General features: G+C 39.9%; 2 protein-coding genes across 6 annotated transcripts in view; one reads left to right on the top strand and one right to left on the bottom strand.

Annotated features, from left to right (window-relative positions):
• The window catches only part of LOC118744102 (anaphase-promoting complex subunit 2), a 508,470-nt gene that overhangs the window by 468,833 nt on the left and 16,479 nt on the right, over positions 1-23,158 (bottom strand). The gene's annotated exons all lie outside the window — the stretch shown is intronic.
• On the top strand, positions 2,327-4,218 carry LOC118744103 (LIM domain-binding protein 2). The gene has a single exon (XM_036476833.1). The coding sequence runs from the start codon at positions 2,391-2,393 to the stop codon at positions 4,128-4,130; it is 1,740 nt and encodes a 579-aa protein (XP_036332726.1). The 5' UTR covers positions 2,327-2,390; the 3' UTR covers positions 4,131-4,218.

Genomic DNA, 23,158 nt, shown 5'->3' with positions numbered 1-23,158 from the left:
ATTATTTCGCGCACAAGCGATTTTAACTGGCCTCCATGTTCACCAGATTTAACAGCTCCTGACAGTTTTCTTTGGGGATATTTGAAAGAAAGAGTACGTTAACAAACCAAGAACCATTCTCCAACTCCAAACCAACATTCGAAATGAAATCATGGCCATTACACCCGAAATTCTGCGAAAAGTTATGGAAAGTATGCTAAAAAGAGCACGTATGTGCGAAGCAGAAAATGGACATCACTTACAGGATATCATTTTTCAAAGCTAATTGCAAAAAATTCCCCAATAATATACTGTATTGAAAAAATATATATATAATAATCGCATAAATAAAAAAGTTATAAACCATTTAAACCATAATGCTCATTCGGCGCCACCCTGTACAAGTATGAGGAACCAAGGACTTTTTTGTTGCAGGTGTCGCACATTTTTTCCATATAAAAAACTATCGAAAATTATTTTATATGGAGAAAATGGGCGACACCCTCAACAAAAAAATTGCTAAAAATCAATTGTAAGTCCTAGCTACCTCAAACTTGCACTTTGTTATACTAAAATTAAATGGGCTAAAAAACTGCGTGCTCAACTTTTTTCTAAAGTGTAAATAAAAATTGCAATATTTGGGGGTTTTGTTATAGAATTAACCTCATTTTTATAAAAAATTTGCGAAAATAAAATATTTAAAAAATAGTTGCCGGTATTGTAAAAAATTCGTTGTACCTAAACTTTATTGACTGACTGTTTGATTAATTGATTAATCGCTCATCCCTAATTTTTGATTCTCTATCATAAGTGTGACATGATATCTCCGTTGCCAAACCGGGACACTTTGGTTAATCTAACACAACAACACCAACCCCCTGCCCCCTTTCCTTTAGACAAAAATTACTTACGTACGAAAGTATGTAGTAAAATATTATTTTGACAAGACAAAAACAAAAACATAAAAAGCTGAGAGAATTTTTCACAATGCATGCACCATTTTTTTATTTTAATTTTTTATAAAACTACAGTTTATACTATGTCAAAAAATATATAAATACAATTTCTTAATTTCTTCCATACAAACTATGTTCTACAATTCTTTTTGTATGGAAGAGACTGTCAGCAAAACAAAATTGCTAAAACTCAACGCGATTTTCTAGCATCTTTAGACTTGCACTTTATTAATTGGCTACAAAGCTACATTTTCAACATTTGTCTAAAAGATCAGATGAAAAATTCTCTGAGCTAATAGTTTGGTAAGGCGCTGTACTTACAAGTACACTTGGTTTTATGAAAAAAAAATGTAAGTACAAGATAACATTAAAAGATCATTAATATTTTTCGTTGATTTGAATTTGTTTCAAAACTTCGGACTTTTCCTTAATATAATTGTAAAAGTACGTACACGTAATTTTTAACGTATGAACTTTTGTATATTGAGCGAGAGAAAAAATCTATCTAGATTAGATTTGTGACTAGGTTTGGCCTAGGTGTTTTAAACAAGGTGTGATGAACAACTCAGTGAGGCTCTCTTTTAAAGTACTACTTATAACGTCAAAAAATATAAACAAGTGACAACTCTTCTGTGAAAGCAGGAAGGAATTTATACTTTCTCTTTGGCATTTTCTAGGGGTAATTAAAATACCATAAACACACATTTTTATATTCTTTAAACTTTGTCGCGAAAATTTATATTGGAAGTAAACCACCGAACGAACAACAAACGAGCAAAAAGAGCTAATTAGCATTAGGAAGGGCACTTTGCATTTAAAGGTACTGTGGGTATATCGATCATTAAATATTGCTTGTGCAAAGTTCAACTATTGGGAGATGTAACATTGATAGTGATTTTTGAACGTTTATTCAAATGTCTGCAAATAACATGTGAACACTTAAACGAAACCCGGTAGAAAAAGTAGTTTACACTTTGGTTACCAGTAATCAGAGCAACACCCTAGTGGAGTTTGAACAAAATGCTGCTATAAATTGTTTCTCCTGATACACTTGACGAATTTTGCCCCAATAATAAAGTTTCAATTTAAAAAAATGTCGATGGAAAAGCGTGCATGAACGTGTATGATTAAAAAAACGTGAGTGCGTGATCATTGACCTGGCCAAAATTACTCACGCGTCCATCTGTAGTCACGTCACATCCGTAATATTAAACACGAGGTCTTTTCGTAATGCCACTTTTCAAATAGACGTTAACTTAAGTGGGTGTGCACTCATTACTGAGAATGGGGGCATTGAAGTCGTGTACCAAACATTTGCTAGTATTAAGTATATACTTTCGTTACTCATTAATGGCTTATGTTTACAAATTAAGAAGTCATCGGGAGTTTTATAAAACGTTTTCTTTTGTTTTTTAGATTTCAAATGCCTTCAGTGAAAACAAGAAAACGCTAGGAATGAATCGTCGAGGAAATAATACCGTACCTACAATGACATCCCAAGCAGCAATGGACGAAAGTAGTTGGAAAAACCTGGGCGTTGCCGAGAATTCAACGCTTCTAAATAACTCAAACAATTCTACGTTGAATTCTGATGGATCCAATCAAAGTGGGTTCCCTCAGAATAACATTGCTTACAACACAACTAACAGTCAATATCCACAAGGGGGTCAGTCTTCTCCTGCTGGCAATCAATCAATCATTTTCCAAAATACAAATCCTCCCGGATCTAATACTCCTCAGTACACGTCTTCGCCTGCCCCATCTGGCTCTTCGACACCTGGACCTGTTGTACAACAAAGTATAACTGGATCTTATAATCAATCTTCGAACTCAGCATCGTTTAATGGCCCAGTCGGAGGTCCGTTTGGTTCACCCTCTTCAGGTCTAGGGCAATTTAACAGACCATCAAGTTCAGGAGCATCATTCAATTCTTCTCAGGGAAACCACTTTACATCACAAGCAGTTTTCGGTGTAAGCGGACAATTCAGCGCATTACCAACGGCTTCCCCATTTAATCATACATCCAGTCATCCAATGATGGCAGGAGCTCAGCAAATAGAACGTATGGAGCACGGATTTAGAAGACATAATTCTTATTTCAGTCATACCGAGCATCGTGTTTTTGAATTGAATAAGCGGCTCCAACAACGCACAGATGATAGTGATAACTGCTGGTGGGACTCGTTTACAACCGAGTTTTTTGAGGATGATGCAAGATTAACCATATTATTTTGTTTAGAGGACGGTCCGAAAAGATATACAATAGGGAGAACTTTGATACCACGGTTTTTTCGCAGTATTTACGAAGGAGGAGTGTCCGATTTATATTTTCAACTTAAACATGCAAAAGAATCATTTCATAATACAACAATAACTTTAGACTGTGATCAATGCACAGTAATAACGCAACATGGTAAGCCGTTTTTTACCAAAGTGTGTGCCGATGCAAGACTTATATTAGAGTTTGTTTATGATGATTATATGCGTATAAGATCTTGGCACATGACAATTAAAGGTCATAGAGAACTTATTCCAAGATCGGTAATAGGCACTTCGATACCACCAGATCCGATGTTATTGGATCAAATAACAAAAAACATTACAAGAGCGGGCATCACCAATTCCACATTGAATTATTTACGACTATGCGTTATACTTGAGCCGATGCAAGAACTGATGTCTCGGCATAAAGCTTACGCCCTTAGTCCCCGTGATTGCTTGAAAACTACATTGTTTCAAAAATGGCAACGGATGGTTGCTCCACCAGGAAAAAAGGACCCACAAAGACCAGCTAATAAAAGGCGTAAACGAAAGGGATCTAACTCAGGTGGAGCTTCGAACGCGGGAACGCCTCCGGTAACTAATCAAAAGCGGTCTCCTTCCGGACCCAATTTCTCCTTGTCCTCGCAAGACGTAATGGTAGTAGGTGAACCAACTTTAATGGGTGGTGAGTTTGGTGAGGAAGACGAAAGATTAATTACGAGATTGGAAAATACTCAATATGATGGAACTAATGCAGTTGAGCATGAAAATCATTCTGGTTTTGGTCACGCAGACTCTCCAATATCGGGATCTAATCCATGGAATATTGACCGAACAGGAAATATACCATCTAGTCCTGGAAATGCTTCAGTACAACAAAATAATACTAATATTTCTGAAATTGATAAAAAGAGTCCAATAGTTTCGCAGTAGATGTTAGTAACCATCTAAATTTACGTAAATGTATTCAACGTATCTCATAAATATGGAAATAAATTTGATATAATTGAAAGTAACTATATTATGCAGCAAATTGCTTTACTGTTAAAAAATGTATACATTGTTAATATTAATCCTGTTATGTACTTATGTATGTACGCATAGTATTAACATAAACAGTTTAATATAAGTATACAGTATCGGTCATATCTATAACACGCTACTTCCAAGTGATATTGTGTGCCCCTTATGTTCATTTACTTATTTTTAAGAATTTTCAATTAAAATTTAGTTCATTCTCAGACAAACCCCATATATACTCAAGTTCAACAATTTGTAGAAAACTACAAAAAAGTGTAACAAATTTTCACCTAAATTTGAAACCTTTTTCCCGGAAGTGTTAGAATTTTTTTGAGTACACAGTTTTTTAGCCCCTGCAATTTTAGTCTGATTATGTGCAAATTTCAAGTCGCTACGAATTACCGTTCATTTTTTAGAATTTTTTTTTGACGCATTGGCTTCCATATAATGAATAAACTCAATTTATTTGTATATGGAAGAAAACCGCAACACCTTTGGCAAAAAAAATTCTAAAAAATCAACGGTAACTTTTAGCCACTTGAAACTTGCACATTATCAGACTAAAATTGATTGGGCTATAAAACTGTGTATTCAGAAAAATTCAAACACTGCCGAGAAAGAAGTTTAAAATTTAGGTGAAAATTTGTTGCACTTTTTTGTAGTTTTCTACTTTGTAGTAGTCTGTACTTTGTTGACAATTGCGGTTGTGTGCGCGGAGAAGGAGAGCAGACTTTCGAAAGTTACTCTGAGTATATTTGGGTTATTCACCGTCGGAATTGGTGTATCATCGGTAGCCTGAACTCCTTCGTCCAGACGGTAGCAAGGTGGCATAGGATTTCGTAGGGGAGACGGCTAGGCACTTTGCAGTGAAGAAGCGAGAAAGCTCGGAGAGATACCCGTTTACTTTCGAGCACAAGTCATCAATTTTATTCCCAGACATCAGAAATCATCAGCGTAAGAGAAAATCTAGACTCCCTGTGGTGGTTCAGGGAGCTTGGATATTCAATAGTTAAACAGTAATGGGGAAAGGACACCGCCCTGTAGAAAACGCTGTTTTATTTTTCTAGGTGTGCTCGAATTGTCTCTAAACATTACTGACGAGTGTCTATCACTCTTCGCTCTCCACCGTTTGAGTCTCTGTGGGAGAGAGGAGGCCTCTATGTCTTCTAGAAGCGTGGAGTGGCTGACGGTATTAAACGCCTTTGACAGGCCCAACGCTAATAGAAGGGTTCTCTCACAGGGACAGTTGCGGTTTAGGCCACGTGTTATCTGCGTGTTCATGGCGTTAAGAGCTGTTGTAAGACACTCTTTGTTGGCTGGTTTCCCCGGTTTGAGCAGTGGGACCACTCTCCCCATCTTCCAGATGTCTGGAATGACTAGAGTGGCCTTGGCTAAATAGTCTACTCCCACGGGACCCAAGTTTTCAGATGCTTTTCCCACTTTTTCCACTTATGTACGTTCACAAGCTGCCGAATCTCCGTGTTGAGATCCCTGATACCGGGATTTCCGGGATCGGTCTGACGAAGGTTGTCACGCTCATCGGCTAGAACAACCGCCTCAGCATGAAAGTTTGGACGTTGGTCCGTTATACATCCTGCTGGTACGAAGCGAGCTGTAGCAGAAGGGACAACCCTGCGGAACATACGTTCACCAAGGTGAACGTCGTTTGGTTGGGGAGGGCAGAGAAGGTGATTTCAGTAAACAGTTTCCGCGAAGCCTTTCAGCTTTGGTAATGTTGATATGGGTCCGGTGTTCTGCGGAAGAAAAGTCGGCAAGTTTACGATCGAGGTGACTATTGGCAGATGGTCTGATGCCAAGGTCAGCATAGGTCGCTATTATATGCTGTTTATCAGACCAGCGCAAACTATTGTTATGTCTGGCGAGCTGCAGATGCTGCCCATAATCCTGTTGGGTGCGCCGTCGTTCATTGTGCATAATGACGAATCGTCTATCTGGTCAGCCATGTCTGTTCCCCTACGATCATTTGACAGGCTTCAATGCCAAAGATCATGGTGCGCATTTAAATCGCCAACTACCATACGGCTTTCACCTCTGAGGAACGCACCTATTTCAGGGTGATATTCTGCGGGCACAGGGGGTGACAGGGGGTATATAAACGTTAAATATTTCGAGCTCGACATCGCCTGACCGGATAGCAGCGCCCTGACATTCTAGGAAGGTATCCCTGCGGTCGATGTCTGCTTCGATGAGGCGATCCTGCATGTTGTGGTGTGTGATGAACGCTAGGCCACCACCATTATCTCGCTCGCAATCTCCACGTTGCACATTGTATCCGGCGCAATTCAACAATGTTTAACTGTTGTGCACCTTCCTCTCTTGGACCGCTGCTATCAAGATTTCATGCCTTCCATTGAAGACGGTTATGTCCTCGATCTTGCTCTGAAGTCGTTTACAGGTGAATTGTGGTTAAGGAGACGTTTTGTTATGCGGGTGTGAGGGATGTGTGTTCTAACACAGCAGGTGTAAGTTTCTGGCCCTGGGTTTGACTCGATGCCAGCCCTGAGCAGAAGAATACGTAGTAGATGTAGCCCTATGGACGAGCAACGTCTGAGATATTTCCCCGACCTAAACGGGGTTAGATCGCCGAAACAATAGCCCTTGGTCGGATTAAACCCGAGTCATCAAATTGAAATTTATTTTTTAAACAGGAGGCAACCCTCCTAAAGTTAACTTAAGAAACAATTTACGGAACAGTTTATTCAATAAATGCAATTCAAGTTACAGCAGATTCCTTAAGATTAATTTGTCTAATGGAACGACTTGTAAACCCGCGTGGTAGCTATTTGCAGCAAAAGCAATGGAATGACTTGAAAGTCAAAAAGGTTACCCAAGTGCTGCCACGTTGATTTACAATGGAAGTTCCTAAATAGGGTTGCCAGAAGGTTTTACACTTCTTACATTCCCCTGGGCTTAATTTTCTGTATATATTACAAAATTAATATATATTTTTTTAAAGATTTAATTTAACAGGTTTCTTTCTTATTCTTTGCGAACGTCTGAGCGGCGTTAATGGTGAATTGGTACTGGTTTTCGGTAACTGACGATATGTCTGCTCGTTATTAGGCGGCGTCTGCGCAGTTGAGTGATGAGGTGGTTCATCGCGAGGCACTTGTGTACTATTTTTTCTCGATAAGGAGTCCGCAGGTTCCAAATCAATGTCAACATCGACTTGTTCTGACGACTCATTTAGTTTGTTACCTCTCAGCTGGTTTTGATGCCGGCGGATCCAACCAGTAGGGGTCTGCAAGACATATAGCTTATTTCCCTCACACTTCAGTACTTTGGCCTCGACCCATCGTCGGGCTCCAGAATAATTTCGCGCAAAGACTTGTTCTCCACTTTTGAATTTCGTTGGTTTCGGGTTACATATTTCCTCATTGACTACGGGGAACAAAGTCGACAGTACGGTTCGTGGCTGTCGTCCATGCAACAGCTCAGCCGGTGATTTACCCGTCAAGGGATTCGGGGTCGTTCGATATGTCGTGAGATATTTATAGAGCGCTCGCTCCACTTGTTGTTCCTCTTTCATTATTTTGCTGAACGCTTCTTTGAATGTTCGCACATTTCTCTCTGCAAGGCCGTTGGATGCTGGATGGAACGGAGGAGTGGTGAGGTGCTGGATATTATTTAGCTTGCAGAAACTTTCAAATTCGTGTGCCGTGAATTGGGGTCCATTGTCCGAGACGATAGTGCAAGGCAGTCCCTCAATTGAGAAAATACGTTGTAGTGTTGCGATTGTTGATATTGATGATGTGGATGCAACTTCCAAGATGTACGGGAATTTTGAATAAGCATCCACCAGAAGCAGCCACATTCGATTAAAAAATGATCCCGCAAAATCCACATGGACTCTTTCCCACGGTGTCATAGGTTCGGGCCAAGTCGAAAATTCCCGTTTGGGTTGCCTCCCATTTGTCTAGCGCAATTGTCGTGAATACGTTCTATGTCCTTGTCGATGCCAGGGAACCATACGTAACGCCTTGCCATTTGCTTAATTCGACTTTTTCCCCAATGACCCTCATGCAGCATTGCCAGTACCTTATTCCGTAAGGCGCTTGGGATTACTACTCTTGTATGCTCAGTGTGAAGGAGTAGTACATCACTCTGTAAGGATAACGAAAACTTGCGATTAATATATGGTAGGAGTTTACCTTCAGATTTCGAAATGTTGACGGGCCAACCGTCTCTAACATAATTGCAAATGCGTTTAAGTGTTTCATCTTTCTTCGTATACTCCTTGACGATTTCAGCATTCAGCGGAAACCCTTCTACTGTGATCTAATAAGCGGTATCGATATTTTCCCAGCTACTTTCCTCCTCATCGAATTCCGGATCGTTTCCCGCTGGCAATCTGGAAAGCGCATCCGCGTTGGCATTTTCGTTAGACTTTCTGTAACGTATTGTATATTTGTAGGACTGTAGTAAAATCGCCCAACGTTGAAGGCGATGTAGCGTCATCACTGGCAGTATTTTACATGGATGAAATAATGTCGTTAACGCTTGATGGTCCGTGAGGAGTTCAAACTTTCTTCCGTAAAGATATTGATGAAATTTAGTTACCCCATATATAATGGCTAATGCTTCCTTCTCTACTTGGGAGTATCGCAATTGACTGGTGTTGAGGGTTTTAGACGCATGTGCAATTGGGTTTTCCGAACCATCGGAATAGCGATGTGATATCACAGCACCAATGCCATGCTTTGAGGCATCTACAGCCAGTATTATAGGTTGACCGGTCATCGTAATGGACCAGCTGCGTAGCTTTGATGATTGCCAGTTTCAGAGATTGAAAAGCGGTTTCTTGACTCGAAGACCATTTAAAGTGGTTGTGTTTCCTTCTCAAGATGTTTAAAGGGGCGGCAATACTTGCGAAGTTTCCCACAAACTTGTTATAATAATTTATCTTTCCAATAAATGCTTCTAGTTCCTGAATATTTTGCGGTCGGGGCATAAGTTTGATCGCTTCAATTTTCTTTTCGGACGGTAGTATCCCATTAGCATCGATGATATGTCCCACATACTCAACTCGATCTTTTGCAAAACTGCACTTTGCTAACTTGCACTTTAGCCCGTGGTTCAATAATCGTTGAAAAACGGTTCTAACGTTGTCCAGATGCTCCTCGTTGGTTCGACCCGACACAATAATGTCGTCCAGATACACGGCACTATGTGGGATCCCGGCTATCACATTCTCCATGAGGCGCTGAAACAGCCCCGGTGCACTAGCTATACCAAAAGGCATGCGTTGGTATTGGTATAGTCCAAATGGGGTGTTGATTACCAACAACTTTTTTGCTTCTTCTGATACCTCCACTTGAAGATAAGCTTCACTTAAGTCAATTTTTGTAAAGAATTTACCGTTTTGCAGTTTGTGGAAGAGTTCTTCTATCCTGGGTATTGGATATCTATCTATTTCAATTTGAGGATTTACCGTTACCTTGAAGTCAGCACAAATACGCACACCTCCCTTCGGTTTCTTGACCACGATTATCGGCGCGGCCCACTCACTTGCTTTAATTGCCGTTAAGACCTTTGCCTTAACCAGCCGCTCTATTTCATCGCGGACTTCATCGTATTGTGCAAACGGTAGGTTGTATGGTTTATAAAATTTCGGCCGAGCATCTGGCTTGAGCTTAATTTCAGCTTTGAACGTCGTGCAAAGACCCAAATCCGCTGAAAAAATCCTTTGATATTCGCGAGCGAGTTGCTGCAGCTAAAAGATCAAACTTGTTTCTGATGCCCGACCTGTAATGTAAGAATTATTAGCATAACACTCTTCGGTGGGTATAACTAAACTAAAATTTAACGCTTGAAACCAATCGAGTCCCATAATATTTGTGCCTTTATCACTCTCTACTAAAAGTACTGGAAGCCTCTTGGTAGTTCCTCCGTGAGTAACATCAACCTGAATAACGCCTCTCAGTTGTATTATGCTTCCTCCGTACGCCCTCAAAACTTTCTGAGTAGGCGAGTACGGTGGTCTGCCCAACTGAACATATGTGGATAACCCGATTAGAGAACACTAAGCGCCTGTATCCACCTGAAACTTTAGGCTTTGCTTGTTTACGTTGAGTTTGACAAATACTTTTGTAGGCTTGTCCTCACTATCTACTGAATTTATGGTTTCGAGCAATCCAATTGATTCGAACGATGCTTCGTTCACATCAAGGGTATTCGCAGTCTCTTTTTGCGACATTTTGCTACCATAGCGCCTCGCAGAGGCTTTGTGTGTGCCTTCTGATTGACATACAGAAGCGATGTGCCCCCTCTTGGCACATTGACGACAAAATGTGTAGATAGTTTTGCAAATAGCTCACTGTAAGACTTCCCTTCTATTACGTTGTCGCATAATTTCTGCAGAAGCTCAAAAGTCTCCGTGCCTATGCACGACAGAAAACTTGCCCGTTTAAGAGTTTCGTTTACAACTCCATTCGCCACGAAGTGCTGCTCCATTTGCTGGATGTAGGTAGGCCATTTTTCGATACTTTTATTAAACTGCCTGAACACAGGCGTATTGCTCGTATGTGTGTCAAGTACACGTTGAAGCGATTGTACATTTTGCTCAAGCACTTTCGCCAGTAATGCTTGGTTTGCCTCTTGAAATTGACTCAGAACTGACGCAAGGGTTTTTTCGTCCATGTTCTCATCGCCAAATGTTAATTTACGGAACAGTTTATTCAATAAATGCAATTCAAGTTACAGCAGATTCCTTAAGATAAATTTGTCTAATGGAACGACTTGTAAACCCGCGTGGTAGCTATTTGCAGCAAAAGCAATGGAATGACTTGAAAGTCAAAAAGGTTACCCAAGTGCTGCCACGTTGATTTACAATGGAAGTTCCTAAATAGGGTTGCCAGAAGGTTTTACACTTCTTACATTCCAGATGTCTGGAATGACTAGAGTGGCCTTGGCTAAATAGTCTACTCCCACGGGACCCAAGTTTTCAGATGCTTTTCCCACTTATGTACGTTCACAAGCTGCCGAATCTCCGTGTTGAGATCCCTGATACCGGGATTTCTGGGATCGGCCTGACGAAGGTTCTCACGCTCATCGGCTAGAACAACCGCCTCAGCATGAAAGTTTGGATGTTGGTCCGTTATACATCCTGCTGGTACGAAGCGAGCTGTAGCAGAAGGGACAACCCTGCGGAACATACGTTCACCAAGGTGAACGTCGTTTGTTTGGGGAGGGCAGAGAAGGTGCTTTCAGTAAACAGTTTCCGCGAAGCCTTTCAGCTTTGGTAATGTTGATATGGGTCCGGTGTTCTGCGGGAGAAAAGTCGGCAAGTTTATGATCGAGGTGACTATTGGCAGATGGTCTGATGCCAAGGTCAGCATAGGTCGCTATTATATGCTGTTTATCAGACCAGCGCAAACTATTGTTATGTCTGGCGAGCTGCAGATGCTGCCCATAATCCTGTTGGGTGCGCCATCGTTCATTGTGCATAATGACGAATCGTCTATCTGGTCAGCCATGTGTGTTCCCCTACGATCATTTGACAGGCTTCAATGCCAAAGATCATGGTGCGCATTAAAATCGCCAACTACCATACGGCTTTCACCTCTGAGGAACGCACCTATTTCAGGGTGATATCCTGCGGGCACAGGGGGTGACAGGGGGTATATAAACGTTAAATATTTCGAGCTCGACATCGCCTGACCGGATAGCAACGCCCTGACATTCTAGGAAGGTATCCCTGCGGTCGATGTCTGCTTCGATGAGGCGATCCTGCATGTTGTGGTGTGTGATGAACGCTAGGCCACCACCATTATCTCGCTCGCAATCTCCACGTTGCACATTGTATCCGGCGCAATTCAACAATGTTTATCTGCTGTGCACCTTCCTCTCTTGGACCGCTGCTATCAAGATTTCATGGCTTCCACTGAAGACGGTTATGTCCTCGATCTTGCTCTGAAGTCGTTTACAGTTGAATTGAAGTAGCTTCGTGTGGTTAAGGAGACGTTTTGTTATGCGGGTGTGAGGGATGTGTGTTTTCTAACACAGCAGGTGTAAGTTTCTGGCCCTGGGTTTGACTCGATGCCAGCCCTGAGCAGAAGAATACGTATCAGATGTAGCCCTATGGACGAGCAACGTCTGAGATATTTCCCCGACCTAAACGGGGTTAGATCGCCGAAACAATAGCCCTTGGTCGGGATAAACCCGAGTCATCAAATTGAAATTTATTTTTTAAACAGGAGGCAACCCTCCTAAAGTTAAGTTAAGAAACAAATATTTTCAAAACTTTCCACTAATACCCGTTTTGTAATAATTGATTTTTTTTAGATAACTTGAATGCAATTTTTTAAAAGGTGGCAGCTCTTTTCAAAAAAGTAAAACCTTATTGCATATCTGCAGTCCAAGAGTTTTAATTTGACTCCTTATTTTGGAAAATCAAACGAACGCCGCTGTTATGACGGCACTGCTTATTATGTAGTTTATATTCAATTTTTCTATTCAATTGGCAACTCCTTTCGAAAAATAAAACCAGTTTGCACATCTACAGGCCAAGCGCTTTAATTTGACACCCCATTTTCGAAAATCGAACGAACGGTGCAGATCTTTTATGCGGAACAAAAAATGCCTTCGCGTATTATTTTGAACTTAATTTTTTAAAAGGTGGCAACTCTTTTCGAAAAGGTTAAGCCTTATTGCACACCTAAAGCCAGATCCCTTTAATTTGACACCTCACTTTTGAAAATCGAACGAACGGTGTGGATCTGATGGCATTGATTATTAAATTATTTGAATGCAATTTTTTATCAGGTGGCAACTCTTTTCGAAAAAGTAAAACCTTTTTGCACATCTACAGACCAAGCGCTTTAATTTGACATCTCATTTTCCGGGCGAACGGCACAGATCTTTTAGGCTATGTGGACACTTGTCGTCCAATCATAGTTGTGTTATCGTCTCGCCCTGAAATTTTGAGCCGAGCACATTCATTTCAAAGCAGATCTGCACACTTGTCATAGGCTAGTTATCGGCATATCGTAGAAGATGCAGAAACGGATAAGTACGGCATTGTCGTTTGCTAATCGTTGTGCACGCATTGTTTGTTTACATTTTATGGGAAAAAATTAGTGAACAAGTTAATATTTGCATTAAAATTGCATAAAAATTAGTATTTTTTTGCATAAATTCTGTGGAAATTATTAAAAAGTGGTAAATGGCTTTGAAAGATGAGTAATACAGTTCATGATGACTTTATGACTATTCACTCATCTGAAAAGTCAAACATGTCCCTAAATCTCCGCCTTTCAACCTCCGCATCAGCAATCTGGGACTCGTTCTCCTCTTCAAACAATAACGCCGCGGCTATGGATTTTATTCTTATAATTATGTTTCCACTTAAATTAAGACCAAACGAAATTTTATTTTTAAATTACAGTGATGCTAGATATATTTAGTTATTTTAAAATATTTACAAACTTAAACTTCATAAGCTGCTATAGTTTGGTGGCAAATATTTCTTTGTTTTGTTTCGATTTCACACATTCCTAGGCGAGCAGCTGATTTCGAAAGATGTTTTCTGTCTTCCTCTTTCGATTCGATCGTAACGCAGAATTAATTCGATTCTTGCGGAGCGGAATGCGGGAACGTAATCGAAATGCGGAATAGGGCTGATTGTGGTTCTAGTCTCCCGAGGCAGATGACGCTCCGTCTCGTCGATATCCGGTGGTTGTGCGCCTATAACGGCATTCACAGGTCTGGAGTCTACATAACTCGAGACGGACTCCCTGTGAATGCCGTTTAGGGCCTGTCGATATGCTGACATCCAGAGGGTGCTTAATGAACCCCTGGACTTGGTCCGTCAATTCGTAGAGATGTCTCCTGACGTGCATGGGCGAGGGCTCTTCAGCAAGCAGTTGTCTATTTGGGTGACCACGTCTGTGGCTCCCAACTAGAAACTGCTTGCAGAGCATTGTGTTGTGCTCGTTTATAGGGAGAATTTCCACCTCGTTGTGCAGGTGGTGTTCTGGCGACATCAGAAGGCATCCGGTCGCTGTCCGAAGTGCAGTGTTTTCGGTTGTCTGCAGCTTCATCCACTGCGTCCTACCAGTCCCCGGCGACCACACTGGTGCTGCGTAATTTAAAACTGGCCAGCCTATTGCCTTGTTTCTTGCCAGCAATATTTTTTTGTCTTTGCCCCAAGTACTGCCGGCTAACGACTTGAGGACCTTGTTTCGGCTCTGTGCTTTGTTGCCAATAGTGGTTGAGTGCGCAGAGAAGGAGAGCAGACTGTCGAAGGTTACTCCCGAGTGTATAATCAGAAGCTTTTTTTCTGTTGTGCAGCTAAAATAACCAGGCTGCGAAAATATTGGAGCGCGTGTTCAAATTTCACGAACTTACACTTTGAAGTCAGGAATGGTCTACTATTTAGTGCAGAGCGAAATAACGATCGCGTCACTTTAGAGGCTATGCATATACTGACTATTGAATTCATTAGTCTGAGATTAGGATATCTATGTTACAGACAGTGCGATTAAGTGGAGATTTACAGAGGTGTAATTATATGTAGTTTTTCAAATACATAAATTTAGTAATATTAAATAGCATATAACAAACTTCAGTAAGTACAACAATTTAGGTGTAAAAAATAGTGGGGAATAATTCTTTATACAGCTCATGACCCAACATCCCGGCCCCATTGAAAGCATTTTCAAGCAGGAAGCAATGCAAGTTTGTGGATGGGGCGGCGCATAATGCCCCTTGGTGTTTGTACATCGACATTTCCGGGAATAATGGCTGCAATTCTGCCTGTCACCGATCGCTGCGGCGGAACATTATCGTTGTGTATGAGCATCGACGTGAACGTTTGGTTGATCACGAACCCATTTAGCGCGAGGATTCAATTCACTTAAGTATTCGCGGTACGCCCGGGTATTGCCTTTAAAGAACTGCTAATGAGGAAATGATTAGGCGTTAGAGCCTCGTAATCATTGGGGTCGCAGGAGATTGGTGACAGCGGTCGAAAATTGAGAATGGCTTCTATCTCAACAAGTGCGGTTGTCAGCTCTTCATATGTGAGACGCGCGTTGACCAGAGTGCGATTAAATGGCCCTTCGCCAACTTCACCGCGGCCTCCCACATGCCTCCAAAGTGTGGTGCCCTGGGAGGAATAAAGCTGAAATTATAAATTCCTTAGAGCAAAAGTTTATTAATTTGGTTTTCGTTGTTGTGTCGAATAAAAACTGTTTCAGCTCAGCGAGCTTGCGGAGAGCGCCAACAAAATTGGTGGCGTTATCACAGGAGATGTCAGTTAGCAAACCTCTTCTGCCTATCATTCGCTTAAATGCGTCAGTAGTTAAGTCGGAGACGGCTTCAGTATGTCTTATACGGTGTTTTTCCACTTATACGCAGATATGTGCTAACAGGGCCGCAAAAGTCCACAGCACAGCGAGAAAACGGCCGTCAAGGTTTGAGGCGCTCGACAGGCAGGTTCCCCATCATTTGCTGGAGCATCTTCGGACGATAGTCGCACGCAGTGAATGCATTATCGAATGATGCGGCGAGCCACATCTCTAGCGTTAATTATCTAAAACCTGAGGCGGATGAGCGCAACGAGAGCGGCGTGCCGCACCAAGCATTCGACGAAGTGGCATTTGCTTGGTAAGAGCACAGGATGCCTTTCTTCGTGAGGCAGAGTTGCCAGCTCCAAACGTCCGCTAACTTTCAGCAAGGGGTTAAGGTATTTCAGCGAATTTTCAGCTGGTGCCCCTTTTTTAGCGCAGCGAATATTTCCGGAAAATTTTGTTGTTGAATGTTATAAATAATGCACTAAAGCGAGGTTTCAATTTCTTGTGGCGATAGAGATCTACCTCCGACGATATTTTTGCTTGATTTATTAATTTTGCGATAGAAACGAAACATCCATGCGATGATACGTACGGCAGTTATATGCGAACTGTATTTAGCGAAACTATCGACGATGTAACTGGATTTCTCAGCAGCAAAAAATTTTGCCTTGCGCTTTTCCTTGTTGACTTCATCCAGGTCAGGAGAGGAGTGAGAATTTTCAGGCCAGCAGTCTTGAGGATGCATTAAAAAAGCTGGGCCTGAGTACCAGATGGCGTTTTTGAGCTCTGATACCGAGCAGCCTCTAGATACGATATCTGCAGGATTACATTGTGTCGGTACGTGTCTCCAACTGCAATCACTGGTTAATTCTTGTATCTCCGACGTGATTGCCGATGAAGGTTTATAAAGTGGAGGAATGCATAAATATGTTTCCAGGCTTCCAAGCTTTGCGAGCAATTGTGCACCACACAGTTCAAGCTTTGGCAGCGTTTTCTTTTTTTTGGAAGCGATGCGATATTTTGCTGTTAGCAAACTTACCACGACATTGCCAGAGACATCCTCGGTGCGCATGTAGACACAACCACCATATGCGCGAAATGAAGGATCGCAGAAACCATGCTGCGTGGTTTGAACATAAGCTTGCAGTCAATAGCGCGGGACCCGCAGGGATGACAGCGAAACTAGGTCTTTTAGCAGATTTTGCCAGTGCACAGTGGAGATTTTGCGGTATCGATTCATCCCAATTTAACTTAAACAGCCACAGCTCTTGTATAATTATTTTAGCTGTGACGAGTAGCGGTGCGAGGAGTCCGAGCGGGTCGAAAAGTGACGCAGCCAGTGACGAAATTGTGAGCTTTGTCGATCTGCTGGTTGGCAGATTTTTCGGCGCTAACGAAAATAGGACAATATATTCCCTTTAGTCCCATGCAATACCCAATGCATTAACTAGGAGCTCTTCGCTGATGTTAAGCTCTTACAGTTTTGTCATCCACTAATAAATCAACGTTGGAGTTCCATTTGGCAAGCTCCATCCCCCATGTCGTAAAATAGTAGAAACTTCAAGTTGTATTTGCGCCAGGTTTTCTAGCGAATCTGCTCCACACAAAAAGTCATCGACATAAAATGAAGATTTGATTTTTTCTGATCCCAAAGCAAACTGAGAAGCGTATTGCTCTGCCAAATAGTACAGACTTCTCACCGCTAGGTATGGCGCTGCTGAGGTGCCATACGTCACTGTATTAAGCTGAAAGACTATGCGCAGCTTCGTTGACGTGCTATTTGGTTTCAGCACACAGTGATGAGGGATAAAAAAGTGTGGCGCGATGAGAGCGGGGTTTTCAACAGCGCTCATGCCGATCTTTTCGTACTCTTGCGTATTGCGCTTTTGTTTCTGGCATACGTTTCAAGCGGCGTTCTAGCGCAATGAACCTACGCAGCGCTGTATCTCGTGAAGTTCCCAGAGAGGATGGATTTTCCTTGCTTGCTCGTCAGAGAGCCCGCAGTCGACGGTACTTCTTCCAATTTCCATAGCTGCTCAAGATTAAAATTTATTGACTCATTGCACGAAAGAAGACATGTTGGTGAAGGCGAACTTTTTGCAGTAGAGTTAAACTTTCTCGACACTACCCAACCCAGAAGGGTTTTTTGAAGTGTTGGCAAATTATCGCCTAACTTGATTTGACCAACAGATAGCACATCAAAGAAACTTTCTGTACCAAGGATCAAATCAATGCGTTTAGATTTGAAGAACTGTTCATCGGCAAGGATAGTATTTTCTGGCAGATTCCAGGATGAAATATCTATCTCAGTTTTAGGCTGGTATGAGATGTGTGACGTCACGCAAAAGTTTAAAGGAAGTGGAAATTTGTAAAGCGAGATTTAACGTTAGTTGACGTTTTGTATTTTATTTGTGTGCTTGTATCCCCGATGCTCAAGATGTGAACATTGTGCAGGCAGTCGAAGTTTTTGTGAGAATTATTCGGTGATGAAATTCACCTGTGAGCAAGAATCGAGAAGTGCCCCACCCAATTGATAGCCTCCAGTGGCGTTAAGAACGAGGACAACAGCTGCAGCGAGAATAACAGCGTCTTTTCAAGAGGTTTCAAGATGGGTGTGCACAGCAGCTGATGTCGAAGAAGTCTGAGCTGAAGATGAAGATGGTTGCGATGATATTCCAGGGGTTGGTAAGTCATCTTCGCAGTTCTATTTAAAATATTGTTCATTCTATATACAAATCAAAGTTTTAAACTTTGTCCAAAATTGTTAAATTTGTTGAACTTTTTCAGAATTTTGTATAAAGTTTGAAGCGTTGATTCAAATGGTTTTCGTTATAGAATGAAACAAACAACAACGTTAAACAAAAATTAACTATAAATATTTATCATAAAGGACATTGCAAATATTGTAAAAAATATCACTTGGCAATTAATTTTTGTCCGGTGTACAGTGAGTCATACTCGGAATTGAACAGTGAGGTTTCTACAATAATCATGACTCAATAATACAAGGTTGGATAAATATTGACATTTGTGTCAATTGACTGCTTTGTAAGGTTGGATTTGAGAAGGAAAGAGAAGCGGGTAACAATTTTATCCCCTTTTTTTTTAAAAAGTAGTAGGAAATGTAGTCTGGTAGTGATGAAATGCGTTTTTTATATACAAATTGAATTAAATATATAAAGAAGATTCCACTGATCCACGCAATAGACACTGAATTAACTTTTTATGGCCATATATATAAATGAAATAAATGAATATTCACATAAAATTAAACATAAACACGAAAGAATACAAATAGTAAAGACGCAATTGATATTATACAAATAAACTATTTTTTTAAAAATTATTATATTTGTTGCATTTAAAGATTACATATTCAATATCTTAAATTGAGTTACATTTGGTTTTAAAAAAATATAAATTTTTTAGTAAAGTTTCCTACTATTTTCTCCAATCAGTCTTGCTAATCATTATATTGGTTACATTTATAAGTTAGATCTTCAATATCGTAATTTAATTACATTTGGTTATTTAAAAATCTAATTTTTTTTTAATGTTTTTTACTTTTTCTCCAGTCAGCCTTGTTAATCATTATATTGGTTAAACTTTAGAAATATGTCTTTAATATCGTAATTCAATTACATTTGGTTTTCTAAAATGTAAATTATCGATAATGTTTCAAATTTTTTTTCCTCAATCAGTCTTATTGATCATTATATTTGTTACATTTAAAAATTATGTCATTAACAGCTTAACTTGGATTACATTTGTTTTTTTTTTAATAATACAAATAATTATTATTTCTAATTATAACTAATTTACAATTACAAGATTACGAAGGGAAGTTATTATAATCATTAAAATTACAATTATTAATCCTAATCGAAATTTAACTGTAATGAACTAATTGGGTATAAAACTAAAACACCAACCGTTATGCTATGAAAACCTCCAAAAATATGGGCCCATTGAACTTTGCATGCTGATTTCAACAATACAAAATTACTCGGCACAATTTAAGATACAAAAAGGTTACCACTTAAAAAAATAAAGGACAATTATCTAAACGTATAAGTTACCACACGGCTAGTTACCACAGAAACCTCGTAAACTTGTTCAATTTTATTTACGAGATTACGAGGTATTTCTAATTTAAAACAAACCAAAAATGAGGAATAGCTGATAATACTACGGAGTTTACAACTTTAACAGCAAAACGAAACTTAGCACTTCAGTGATAGTTGAAATCAGCATGAAGAGTTCTATCGACACACTTTTTTGGGTGTTCTATAGATCAATGGTTAGTACTCTAGACTTTTTCCACTTATTAAAGCTTACATACAAAACACCAGTATATCTATCTATCAATAGTCTTCAAAAGAGTAAGTCCCTGCACCAGCGAATGTGGACGGACACACAAATGATCCTGACCTGCACAAGAAAATATCTTTATTAATACTTGCACTTTCACTTTTATGGGGTGGTATACATACTTGTAAATATGCAAAGGCTGCACTTGACCAACCCAAAGGCTACAGTGGTAAAAATACATGCACCAGCATACGTGGCCGGACACCCAAATGATCCTGACCTGCACAAGAAAATATAGTTATTAATAATTGTACTTTTCACATTTACTTGTAAGTATGCAACGGCTGCTGTGGTGTAGTGGTAAGCAGTGCGAGCTTCCACTCCGCAACGCATGGGTTCAAACCCTGGTCAAAGCAACATCGCAAAAGATATAGAAAAAGGTTTTTTCTTAACAGCGGTCGTCCCTCGGCAGGCAATGGCAAACCTCCGAGTGTATTTCTGCCATGAAAAGTGTAGGTCCCTCCGCTTTGTGTGACAACATCAAGGCGCACGCCACAAATCAGAGGAGAAGCTTGGCCTAACACTAACATATCGGACACCGTCTTCAAAAGAGTTACAAGTCAAAATTTGGTATTTTTGAAATTATGTGCTAGAAATGTACACAGAGCTTTTATTCACCTTTCAACAAAAGCTATGTATGTGTAAGCGACAATCTATTATTATTATGCAACGGCTGCACTTGACCAAAGTAGTTCCGAATGGACTGCACCAGCCACACGTGTACGGACACACAAAACTTACTTGCAACGGCTGCACTTGGTGTAAAATTAAAAAAAAATTGGCATCGTTGTTAAGGCGATTAAGTCCCTTGTTTTAATTTTTTAATTTGTTTTAATTTTAGTTTAAGAGTAGGTTTAATTCCTTAAGATTTTTCACATAAAATGACTTAAAGAACGAAATACTGAATAGATGATTTTAATATAAAGTGGGTGACATATTAATAAGGTCACAACATATTGATAAGTTTTGACCATTAACTTTTTTCAAACTAATTTTAATATTTTTTTTATAAAAATACATTTATTCTTTAACAAACCCCGTATAAATCTAAGTTTAAAACTTAATGCAATTAAAAAATCTAGCTTTTTAATCAGATTTCTTATAAAAATTTTGAGTACGCAGTTTTGTATCTCATTCGATTCTAGTATAATAAGGTAGAAGTTTGAAGTAACTACGACTTACCGTTAATTTTTGGCATTTTTTTTTGTAGGTGTTGCGCATTTTATCGCATATAATGAATCATCCCACTTTTTTTTTATATAGAATGTAATGAGCAAAAAGAATCCACAAATATACGGTAAGTCGACATACATACATATATTGCAAGCATATACATACGTAGTTGGAATACATCAGGGTAATTCCTCTAAACGCGCAAATGCCTCGTGACCATGTAAACCTAGTAAATTTACTTAATTTTGTATAGAAAATCGGGTTATTTCCGAGATTTACACGGTTACGAGGTATTTACGCGTTTGCATGAATACCCATATTTTATTTATAGAAGCCACGTAAAGGATAGAGAAGCTCTGTGAAAAGCCGCACTTGCCAAAAGCGAGGTAAATTGATTGGCTATAAAATAAATACCCTTTGAAAGATTCTGCAAGAATGTTGTACTTACGTACCGCGACGAAAGTAGATGCGAGCTCAGCGAGAACATTATATAGTCGTGTACATATATAGCGTATTTAAATTCATACATAAATAAATTTACCATCACCCCAAATTCACGCTTTCATTTTAGTATACCGGAGAAGAAATGTTTGCAGAGCTCTACGACTGTAATATAGAATTGTAATTTAAAGAACTTTGATACAAAAACAAAATTTGCTTAAGTACATTAAATGTTTATTTTATGAATTTATTTTAAGGCAAGTCTACTGGAAGTAAGTTTCTACTATTCGCAATCTGGTAGTTCTTGCTTGTGTTTGTAAGTGGTTTAGTGATATTGAAATATTTTCATTGGATTCATCTAAATCAATATTTGTTTCAATTGCTTCGGTTACTGGAACATTAGCTTTTAATAGGATATTGTATAGGACTATACAAGCGTTTATTATTTTTCCTGCTTTTTCTGGTCCATAGCATAAAGTTCTTTGTCGAGATAAACATCGAAACCGGCCTTTTAAAATTCCTATGCAACGCTCAACTATGCATTGAGTTTTCTTATGTGCCACATTATATCTTTCTTCTGCTTCATTTGTTGGATTAGCTATAGGAGTCATCAACCATGGTTGTAGTGGAAATCCGCTATCCCCTAGCAACCAGTAATTACGATGACCTCTCGTGTACTTTTCTTTTAGAAAGTTTTCAATTACCGAAGTACGTCAGATGTATGCATCATGCCACGTACCTGGGAATTTCGCATTGGCATAGCAAATTTGGTGTTTTGAATCGCAAATACCCTGCAAGAACAGTGACTATCATTTGACAAATCATTTGAGTGGCAAGACTGATAGAGATTTCTGTCACTGGCTACCTACAAGTTTCCATCAAATTCTAAAGGGCAGTGTGAAAAATCTGATGTAAATATTTGTGTACATGTGATCTTCCGTCTTCCTCCAACTTATAGCTTTATTTAATGGTCTCTTTTTAACCAACGCAAAATTTGCAAATGTGTTAGTAAGGTAAATGAAAATGTGTTAGTTTCCATCACACAATTCTTGTAGGGTTGATCGACTGACCGCCTATAGATGTACACAATTGACTGAGTTAAATTGAGCTTTTATGCCAGGTCCTCCGCTTCATTTGGAAACCGCACGTAAGTCGCTTGAACAGTATTGAGAATGGTTGTGACTTCCTCAACACATCTACTGACAGTCGTTTGGGGAAATGTTTAGTTATTTGCAGGTCGTTTTTGAGGTGGGGGCGTGGACGAAAAGTCGGACCCCCCCTTTCGGGGCCTCCCACAGACCCCTATGAAACCGTTTGAAAATGGGCGAAAAACAGCATTTACCGAGGGAAATTGAGCAGTTTGAAGTGGAATATAACCCAACTAACAAAATCTGTGGGGTTTTTAAATAAAAGAAATTATCCCAAGGTGGTTATCAGGCGAAAGGAGGGGGGCTGAACACCTTTCGCAGAGAACCCTTTTCAGCGTAGGCGGCCTTCGGCCGCACTTAGGGATTGTAACCCTCACAAAGTAGAATTCTCTTTCTGTTATGCGAAGAAAAGGAGCTGAACACATTTTGCAGAAAACACCTTTCGACGTAGGCGGCCTTCGGCCGCACTTAGGGATTATAACCCTCACAAAGT

The sequence above is a fragment of the Rhagoletis pomonella genome, unplaced genomic scaffold (genome assembly GCF_013731165.1).
Source record: "Rhagoletis pomonella isolate Grant_MI unplaced genomic scaffold, Rhpom_1.0 Rhpom_scaffold_00008, whole genome shotgun sequence".
Lineage (NCBI taxonomy): Eukaryota > Metazoa > Arthropoda > Insecta > Diptera > Tephritidae > Rhagoletis > Rhagoletis pomonella.
Note: the sequence above shows the minus strand (reverse complement) of the source record. Positions and strands in the feature narration are given on the sequence as shown.

Coding starts and splice junctions, on each gene's coding strand:
- LOC118744103 (XM_036476833.1), top strand. CDS start 2,391: ATGAATCGTCGAGGAAATAATACCGTACCTACAATGACATCCCAAGCA.